The sequence below is a fragment of the Physeter macrocephalus genome, chromosome 12, assembly GCF_002837175.3.
Source record: "Physeter macrocephalus isolate SW-GA chromosome 12, ASM283717v5, whole genome shotgun sequence".
NCBI lineage: Eukaryota > Metazoa > Chordata > Mammalia > Artiodactyla > Physeteridae > Physeter > Physeter macrocephalus.
Genome location: NC_041225.1, coordinates 46,741,114 through 46,751,542, shown reverse-complemented (window position 1 = coordinate 46,751,542; position 10,429 = coordinate 46,741,114). Strand labels below are relative to the sequence as shown.

At 48.4% G+C, this 10,429-nt stretch overlaps 1 protein-coding gene across 1 annotated transcript in view; it reads left to right on the top strand.

Annotated features, from left to right (window-relative positions):
- Positions 1-348: 348 nt before the first annotated feature.
- Positions 349-10,429, top strand: part of LOC114487278 (keratinocyte-associated protein 3-like) — an 11,273-nt gene continuing 1,192 nt past the window's right edge. The window contains exons 1-2 of the mRNA XM_028496589.2: positions 349-421; positions 9,969-10,097. Of these exons, the coding sequence (XP_028352390.1) occupies positions 349-421; positions 9,969-10,097 (202 nt within the window). The remainder of the gene's footprint in view (positions 422-9,968; positions 10,098-10,429) is intronic.

Sequence of the window (10,429 nt, the reverse complement as noted above, 5' to 3'; positions counted from 1 at the left end):
CTTCTTGGAAAGCAAATATGATGGCTAGAGTTTGGTAGAACATGGATCATGGAAATTAGGGCCATATCTTGGGAGTGGACAGGAAAGAAAAGCTAGAGGATTTTGGCCCCTGACAACTTCATGAAACCACCAGACCAGCCCTCAAGCTCTGGCTCCAGACTTTTATAGGAGAGACTAAAGCTCTGTGTGTTCAAGGTTCTGTTTATTTGGGTTTTTCTGTCACCGGCAGCTGAATGTAATACTAATGGATATATCTCTATGACAGGCTTTGAGTGGGAGACTTACATAATCAATTTAGTGGTTGGGCCCCAGAACCTGCAGACTGTGAACACACAAAATGTTGGCGCTATGGCTACAGAATGGGGACTGGAGGTGACATCCCAGGTGAGGGATGACAGGGGTTTGTACGAGGATGGTGATGGTAGGGTTGGATAGCACATTCAGATCTGAAGCATATTTAGGAAGTGAGACAGGAGCTGGTGGTGGTGAGGGAGAGATGAGAGTCCAGGGCAGGAAGAGGGACGCCAAAGAAAATGGCATTGCAAGGAAGGAGCAGTGAGCAGAGCCAGCTGCTGTGCCATGGTCAAGGAAGATGCGGGCTGAGATAGATCTGTAGGATTTGGTCACAGGGAAGTAGTCTCAGGGCAGTGGAGGTGGAAGCAGCCTTGAGAGGGTTGAGGAAAGAGTGGGAGGTGAGGAAGTGGGCCCAGAGAGTAAAGATAACTCCTCCGAGGCTGAAATAAGGATGGAGTCAAGAGAGGGCTCTTATCCTTTTTAAGATGGGCAAGACTGGACCACATTTAATGGGAAGAGCCCTTAGAGAGGCAGAGGTCAACGACGGAATAAGAAGAGGTATAAGCTGCTTGACGAAGGTCCCTGAGAAGAAGGTGGGAGGAATGAGGCTTGGGGAGCAGGAGGGACACTTCTCTGTTAAAGCAGGCAAAGGAGGGCAGGCAGGAGACACGCTGTCTCTCTCCCGAGCTGTGGGCAGAGCCCCTGGCCTCCCTGCCACCCGCTCCCACCTCCCCATCCTGCACATCTGCTGCCTCAATATTCCTAGTGCGAGACGGAAGCCATGTCCACACCCGCCACCCCCCTGCCTACAGCTCCCAATACCTCAAAACAAAATTCTCATTTCTGCTTACATTTGGGGTCTCAGCTTAAATGCCACTAGTTCTGGGAAGCCCCACAGATTAGGGAAAGTCCCAGGGATAACTGCACCCATGACAGCTTATGTGTCTTCTTTGAGATTCCCAGTGAACTTGTAACTACTTGATCGTACACCCATTAGACGACGGCAGGTGTGTGCGTGTGTGTGTGTGTGCGTGTACGCACGTGTGTGCTTCCTTATCACCTCTATCTCCCCAGCACGAAGGACAGGGCCTGGCACCAATAGGCACTACATTGGGCTGAAAGACTGACCGATGAGAAGATTCAAGGCTGTCACTGAGGCTCTCGAGATCTCAGGTTCAATCTCCAGCATCCCTTAAACCTGCTCATGCTCCAGGGACTACTTCCCGGTCCCCAAAGCTGTCCCACGCTTTCCTCCCGCACTGGGTCTTTGCTCAGACCGTCCCCTGTGCCAGGAATGCCTGCTCTCCACTCTGTCCTGTACAGACTCCACTTCTCCTCCCAGCCCAGGGCCTCTTCCACTGCGGAATCTTCTCTGAAACCCTCACCTGCCACAGGCTTAGCCACTTAACATCTTCCACTATGAATGTCTGTTTTCCCTTTCCCTTCACTCCCATCAGATTGTAACGTCCTTGAGGGAAGCTTCTAGTTCATAATTAATTGTTATTTCAAATGAAAAATTTGACTGTGAGGCAAAGAGACACCTTATGTAACACTTGGGTAAATAGAGTCTTATACAACTGTGTCCCCAGTGGTGGCTTTAGAGTGTCATGCACTTAGTAGGGACACAAAAATATTTTTGAATGAATATTTTCTCCCTCATACCTGCAAGACTATGATGGTGACAGTCTCCACCTGCACATTGTTTTTAATTAATTTAAATGTGGTTCTCCTATGTTTACAACACAGAAAAGGTGCCTGTTTTCATCCGTGAACAAAGTCTGTCTTTTCAGATTTATTCCGTCTTTAGTGGAGAAACAAAGGCATGTCTTATGTAGCAGATCAAGGTGGTGACTGTCTTTGCCAGTGTACCAGATCCACCACTGCATAAGGGAAAAGGAATTTCTCCTGGAGCTGATAATTTCCAACAGGTTCGGCAACATTTGTCTCTTGGGCTTCTGAACAAGACCACCAATGTAAAGGATATGAAACCTACAAAGCACTAAAATAAGGAGGAAACTACATCACTATTCATAGCTATTATTTTCCATGTTAATATTTCCTGATTGTTTTCAGTTAAGAAAATAGAGTCATTGGTATTCTCAAAAATACTACCTAAATTTAAATCCATAGAGACAGAAAAGATATTGGTGGTTGCCAGAGACTGGAGGCAGGGGGGATGGGGAGTGACTGCGTAATGGGTCAGGGTTTCCTTTAGGAGTGATGAAAATGTTTTGGAACTAGATAGAAGTGGTAGCTGCACAACATTGTAAAGGTACCAAATGCCACTGAATTGTTCACTTTAACAGGGTTACTTTTATGTTATGTAAGTTTCACCTCAATTTAAAAAATTGCCTTTCACCTTTGGATCAGGACTGGGGTCCTCCAAAGTGTCCTCAGAGACATTCAGCTGAGCACAATTACAAACCAGTTGAATGTGTGTATTTTGGTTTGTTACTCTGTTGGCTGAGTCCTTAACAAGGACTTGTTAAGGTGTTTCGTTTGATTAAGGACTTTCTAGTTCCAGAGGTGGAGCCTGAAGCAGGTTTTATTTTTTCCTTTAAACCAGGGGAACCTCCCAGAGACAACAACTCGAAGGCTGTGGATGGCGCCCCAGACGCTTCGCTGGGCCGTCTGTCCATCAGGGCCCAGTGGGGAGGAAGGAGGACGATCCTGCCCCAAAGAGCAGAGTCACAGGCTACAGTTTCTCTCCACTCCAGGCAGGTCCCGCAAAGGTGAAGGCTGGTTGTAAAGAATGGCGGGTGAACTTGTCCTAACAGCTCACAGCCTCTCAGGAAACCGTCCTTTTGTCATCTTGTCACGGGGGAACAGACTCCGTCAGAGAGAGCGAGGGCAGGTGCTAAAGCAGCATCCTGGATCAAGTGCCAGGCTGGTGGGGACAGGAGGCCCGGAGGCCATCAGCCCTCCTCACTGGGGCCTGCTGTGTGCAGGCCTGGCAGGGCCCTGGACCAGCGGTGGGGCTGGGCTGACCACATACCAGTACCCGTCCATCTTTTAAAGACACAGGACCCAAAGTGAAATCATACCCTTTCATTTCAAACATGGCCCGGGAGCCCAGAGCCCAGTGGCCGTGCTATAATCAAGTTGCATCAGTCAACTTTATAACCAAGTCTCCTCCTTTTTTTTTTCAGCACTTCATACGTTCTCCTATGCCTTCACATACGTGTCTCATTCAGTAACCCAAGAGACAAAACACTGCTGACGGCCTTGGAAAATAGCAGCTCCAGGAGAAATTCCTTTTCCCTTATTCAGTGGCAGTCCAGTGAACAAAGAAAGCCCAGTGACAAAGTTGTGTTCACTTGGGAAACTCTAGGTCCAGCAAAAGGGGATAGTCCCAGGAGTCGCTCACCAAGTCGTCTTTCCTGAGGGAGAGAACCCCGCTTAATCTTTAGAACTCCAACTTTGTTGGAAATGTAATCAATAGAGTTTAACATCAACCCAGGTCACTGAACCAGTTTGGTTCAAGACAGCCTAGACTCAGCAGGAATTGCAAATTCCCCAACAGACCCTGTTACAGCCCAGTGGAGGTGGCCCCTTATTGTTTTTCTCAATAAAAGACTAAAAAGCTCTCTACATGCTTTGAAGGCATTGACAGCCACCCAAAGAAACAGGACTGCTTATGACTCCATCTAATAAGCACCTGGCAACCATCAACCTCTCTAACTGCCATGTGAGTGAAGAGGTGGGAATTTTTTTTTTTTTTTTTTTTTTTTTTGCGGGACGCGGGCCCCTCACCGTTATGGCCTCTCCCGTTGCGGAGCACAGGCTCCGGACAGGCTCCGCGGCCGTGGCTCACGGGCCCAGCCGCTCCGCGGCACGTGGGATCCTCCCGGACCGGGGCGCGAACCCACGTCCCCTGCATCGGCAGGCGGACTCTCAACCACTGCGCCACCAGGGAAGCCCAAGAGGTGGGAATTTTAACAAACGAAGTCGATTTCGAAGTGTTACTGGAAGATGAAAAATGTGACAGAAGCGCCTAGCCACGAGAGGCGAGCAGAGACGCCTGCTCCTCTCAGGACAGCATAATCCCGAAAGCCGACAGAAGCCGACATGAACATTCCCAGCACCTGCCTCCTTGACACTCACAAAGAGACACATCAGTTGCTCAGGAAAATACAGGTACCACTGAGACACCCCAGACCCTTTCCTTTTTGTCTACTCAGGCAGAAGTGGCTTAGAGGCCCGGTGCTGAGAGTTCTGAGGGCCCCGTTCCCTTATCTCCCAGGCCCTCTCGAAAGGGAAAGGAGATACGGGAATTCTTCCCATGCGCGTGCTCTCATAGTATTATTGTTACCCTCCCCATCTACAGAGAGGAGACTAAGGCTCAGAGAGGTCACGAGTAACGGGGGCAGGCCTAGGATTCAGGGCCCGTGTGACTCACAGTCCGGTGCTCTTGGGTCCTCCAGGAAACGAGGCCTACACCCTGGGCTCATCTTATGCAGATTAGGAGCAAGTGGTGTCATCTCAGGGCCTGAATCTCAGCAGCTGCCAACCATCGCGAGCGCTAACTAATGACAGGTGTGCCTCCCTACTGTTTATACTGCAGGGAAAGAGCACCCAGAAGAGATGCTTCCCCATTTCCCCCGGGGGTTTCCTGGTCTACAGGACAATGGGATCTGGCTGACACTTCTCAGTGTTCCACACCCAACAAACTGGGTCTATTCAAAAGGGAAGTCCAGAGGTGTGATCCTCCTACTTCTTTGCACACCTTGGTTGTTTCCAGAGGCCTTTCCTGCGCGTGACCTCACGTGACCACCTGGACCGTCTGAGCGATACCTTAAATTGGTTTTTTGAAGATTCTTGAGTTTCCAGAGTCAACCTTGTTGAAATACAATCCAAAGTACCCCCAGGAAGGGACAGCACCGTGAACCATTAGTGTGACTTGCACTTGGCAGCCAGCTGAGAATCAGGCCCTGAGAAGTGGGAAACAGGACTGGGAGGGTTAAGAAGAGAAAGAAGCAAGAGAGAGGAGGTGGGGAAGGTCTAAGCCCCTCCCAGCAGCTCACCTCCCAGTTTCGCAGAAAGAGGTTCCCGGGGAGCCATTCCTTGCTTCCCCACTCCCACCAGAGACACCAACTCTGCCCACGGGGCCAAAGGTAGAAAAGTCTAGAAGAAAAAAGGAGACGTGACAGGAGAGATGGGAAGAAAACACAGAATAAACCAACCATCAGAGGTTCTTCAATCTTAATTCATTTTATTCTACAAAATGCTACTCAATTGAAAGTGGAGAAGCTAACCAAAAAAAAAAAAAAAAAAAAAAAAGGAAAAAAAGTTGTAATATGTTCTCTCTTCCATAGCAGCAAGCTTTTTCTAACAAGCTTTCTTTAGTGCAAATACTGTAGGCTTGTATTACAGTAATATAACAAAACAGAACAACAACAACAAAACACCACCAGAGATGCTTTAGAGCAGAGCTACTCCTCAATTTTCAAAAGTATACAAAGATTTTTGAGCTCACAGTCCTGCCTGGAGAGGCCTATCTAGAAGCCTTTCCAATGGGACCATTTCACCAATACTTAAAAAAAGAAAGAAAACAAGGTGCTCAGAAAGATAATTAAATTCCCCATCAAGCTGTAGGAATCTTGTACAACTTTTTTTTGCCCCCAGGATCTTATAGCAGTCTTTACTCCACATCATTGACATACCTCAAATACAGATGCACAAAGCTTATGATTGTCCACTATATCCAAAATACTATATATACATCTCTCACTGCAGAAAAGACACCCTGATACCTATTCTTTATACAAAGGCGAAGATTTTCTTCCTCAATATCAAGTAACCACAAACTAAAATAAATGGAATAAACTTTTAATCATACAGAGAAAATAATTTTTTGAGGAACAGGGCAGGATCTTTCCTTGTGTTCTCTTACAACGTAGACTTCTTGGTGACCACTGTCCCTAGAGGAATGACAGTCCATCTTTAAAAACAGACCTTTTTTTACACAGTTTATACAGCACAAGTCACAAATCATTTTAGAAACAGAAAAAGTATCATTAGCCTAAATTTTTAAAAAAATTATAAAGAAGAAAGAGAGGGAGAGAGGAACTGAGCATTTTAATGCTATCTGTTTCTATTCAGGCTTGGTACAACACAAAGATGTAAACATTTAAAATAAATAATAAAATAAATGTCAATTTCTTCTCCCCCTCCCCTTCCCATGCCCCGCTCAAAATTTGACCCAGCTCCTCCTGAACATGTCAGCATTAAAAAATTAAAACCCTTTTTGATGTATGACCAAAATACTAGAAGCAGGAAAAGATGTCAAATAGGTAGTGGGGTGACTGGGTTTCCTTTTTAAAAGGTGCAGGAGGACATGGGCACACTTAGAAATGTACACACGAACACACACACACACACACACACACACACACACACACACACGACCTGTCAATAAATAGTGAGATGCTGGCTTTTAAGATGAATGCCAAGAAGACTCAACAAGCAGAAAATAGCAAGACCCCTTTACTTAAGTTTTTAAAAGAAAGTTACACACAGCACGTATCCTATTGGTCCACAAATTCTATAAAACTCAGGTCAACCATCTGAAGAGTGCATAGGAGCACATCACAGGGAAAACAAGTTTAGAGGTGGAAGGATATTGTAGGGGGTGGGTCTTTGAGAACAAACCTCGGACTGAAGGCAATCTTGCCTTGGATCTTTGGAGAAAGACCTTCTCACTTCCAAGTGTTTTTGTTTATTCATTACTTGTGGGCTTTTAATAAGGGAAGTCCTCATCGCTCAGTAACAAGCAGAAAATAGCAAGACCCCTTTACTTAAGTTTTTAAAAGAAAGTTACACACAGCACGTATCCTATTGGTCCACAAATTCTATAAAACTCAGGTCAACCATCTGAAGAGTGCATAGGAGCACATCACAGGGAAAACAAGTTTAGAGGTGGAAGGATATTGTAGGGGGTGGGTCTTTGAGAACAAACCTCGGACTGAAGGCAATCTTGCCTTGGATCTGTGGAGAAAGACCTTCTCACTTCCAAGTGTTTTTGTTTATTCATTACTTGTGGGCTTTTAATAAGGGAAGTCCTCATCGCTCAGTCTCATCCTAAAGAAGGTGTGTATATATATATATATATATATATATATATACATATATAAGTGCCTAACACAGCATCTGGCACATAGTAGGTGTTATTCTTTTCCTTCTTAAAGAGGCCAGGTGGATGTCTCATCAGAGGAGGAAATCAACCTGAAAGTTACAAGATGAGACTGCAGGAAGCACTGGTGGTCCATCAAGGAAATGGGAGAAAAGTCCCAATGCCTATAAGTTGAGCTCATCCTTACAATGGAGCCATGTGGGAGCAGAGAGGAGACTCCTTTCCCCAAAGCCTGAGAAAGGGAACCAGTAGCCTCTGATGGTTCTTGGCGTTGAGATGCTTGTGTTATTGGGCACAGTGAAAACACCTGGCCTGTCTCACAGGCAGAACAATGACTTCTTTCTGAAAACTTCCTCAGTGAACTCTCTGCTTTGAGTTGGCTCTGGCAATTGCCTAAACTTCACCTGGGATCTCCTCTCTCTCCTGTGTCAGCAGCTGTCCCCATCCACCCAGTCAGGAAGAGGACCATTCCCAGAGAGGCCAGCCAGGTGGCCAAGGGGACGGTGTGTTTCACACCAGCCTGTCAAGGGGTGCCTGCCCTATGCCATCCCAGAGCTGCCTGCAGCCCAACTGGAGTCCACACCAGCTGCCTCACGGCTAGGGACACAGGGGGAGCACAGGGTTCCCTGCCCAAGCACAAAGGCCTCCCCCCTGCGGCTGCTCCCTGAGGAGAAGGAGGGGGAAGGAAGGAAGGAAGGAAGGAAGGGAGGAGGAGGAGGAGGAGGAGGAGGAGGAGGAGGAGGAGGAGGCCCGGGTCTGGTGTGAACTTGGAGAACAGCCAGGAGGAAGTGACTGAGGATACACTAGTGCATTAGGTGTGAATATTCAGCCTTCTCCAAATAACCTTTGGCTTTGGGGAAGCCAGACTACCTCTCAGAACAAAGCTAGAGGGTCCTGAATAGAAACACAGCTGGGAGGCCTCAAGATCCTGAGGGGCGGCTGGGGTTTTGCTTTCTGCTGGTCCCAAAGCCAACGCAGCTTGAAATCGGAACGAAAGCCAGACACTGTCTCAGGCACGTCCAGCCCGGCCCCAAGTCACATACCGGGACCTGCCTTGGGATCAGGACTGTGCAAAGTGGGGCACAAAGAGACTTTTAGAAATAAAACACCAGAAAGCAGCTTCATTTAAGAAATATATATATATATATATGCAAAAAGAAGCAAATAGCTCCCAATTGGCCACAAATCCCACTTGAGATGATTAAGCCTTTCAGAGCTGAGCACAGCCCAGCTCTCTTTGCCCGTCTCCTGCTACTCCTTGCTGACTTCTGCGTCCTTGATTAATCTGAAGCCAGAGAAACCCAGTGGCCCAATCTTATTAGGAGCGCCCCTCCCAGAACCTCTGGGGAACTGGGAGGGCAGCGTCACAGCCAAGGAATGTGGGAAATAACATTTTTAAAGCATTTGGGGACAAAATACTTTTTCTTTTAATCTCCTCTCTCTTCGTGCCCTATCTCTCCACACGTCACTCCCAGTCATAGCGGTCTGTGTATTTTAGGCATTCGGCTGTTCCGTTCTGTGTGTCTGGTGCATGGCAAGTGGATAATGGACATTAAATACCCGCCAGCGTGCCAGGCCTGGGTACGTGAAGGGAATAGGGAACAGGGAACCATGTCACTGCTCTCTTTCTCTCTCCCCGGAGTCCAACTTTGAGTTCTAACCCCCCACTGGGTTGATTTAAATAATATCCATATAGTTTTAAATTATCATACAATGATCTCTAGAGCTGAATCACAATAGCGGGGTCTCCCTCAGAGCACTAGCCCAGCAGAAGCTCATTCTGGAAGATCAACCCTGGGGAGAAAAAGGCTTTAGAGGGGTGGGAGGTGGGGACCACACTGAGCTCTGCTGAGTTGTGCTCTTGGCGAGGCTGGAGGACCCCTCCCCGCCCCCCACCCATAGGAAGGGAGCAGCTAGCTTGCAGCGGGAAGCAACATATCTCATCTCTGATTTCAGCAGCCCCCCCAAGAATGGCACGTGTGCCGTAAGCCACAGTGACAGCTCTGGGCCAGCTGTTCACAACTGGCTGATGGATCTGAGGAGCACACTGGGGTGGGGGGCAGGGGAGTGTAAAGAAAAAGCGCTAGATCCATTAGGTAGCAGATGACCGCAGGGGGTTGAACAGGCACCGGGGTGAGAGGTGAGAAGCAGGTGCTGGGGCTGCTGCGAGGCGAACCCCACTCCGACTGCCTCCCTCCTTCCTCCCCCTGCATTTCTGTCCACAGCAGAGGCGCTTTTGAGGCTTGGGGAGGGGCCAGGCCCACGCTCATTAAACCTCCGTGGGTGGCATCACCCTGAGAGGCAGGGTGGGGAAGGGCAGAGCCGGCAGGGACTTGGAGTGATTTGCGGCTCCTAGGGAGGGATGCCTCCCTGGTCTGGAGAGAAGGGTCCGGGGCAGAACGGCGAGGCAGTAATTACAGGAGACGTCCTACTCAAGACACCCATGTGGCTTGTTAGCACTATTCCTGGCCCGGTAATTAGGCATTTGGCAAACCCAATCTGTGCCCCGGCTGTCTCACTCACACCCCGTCTCTTGGCCAAGCCGCTCCTCCAAAAGCCGTCTCCGAGGATGGGGAGGAAGTGTCCTCCAAGCCTCCCAGCGATGGCGGCATCTCCTTGAGAGCTCAGGGAGCCCTGCTGGTGGTTCTGGAGATGGTGGTAGACCGGGAGTGTCAGGGGAGGAAAGGCTCTGTATTGCACATTGACTGTCCCCTTCTGGACAAGTCAGCCCCAGCAGAAGAGTCACCTGCTGCCCCATCTCCAGAAATGAAGAGCTTTAATATTCAGACCACCCAGATGAAATGTCATGGCAAATTTGATAAAAACCAAGAGGAAGTGAAATTGACACTGGGGGAAGGAAGGGGCAAATAGTGGGAAGGTGAAACCAAAAGGCACTGAGCATGCTTGGTGGGGCAGAGAAAGACACCATCACTCCAGAGACATATCGTGACAAAGGGATGGGAACGGTCCACACCAGCTTCAGGCTCTTCAGAAGCCAGAGAG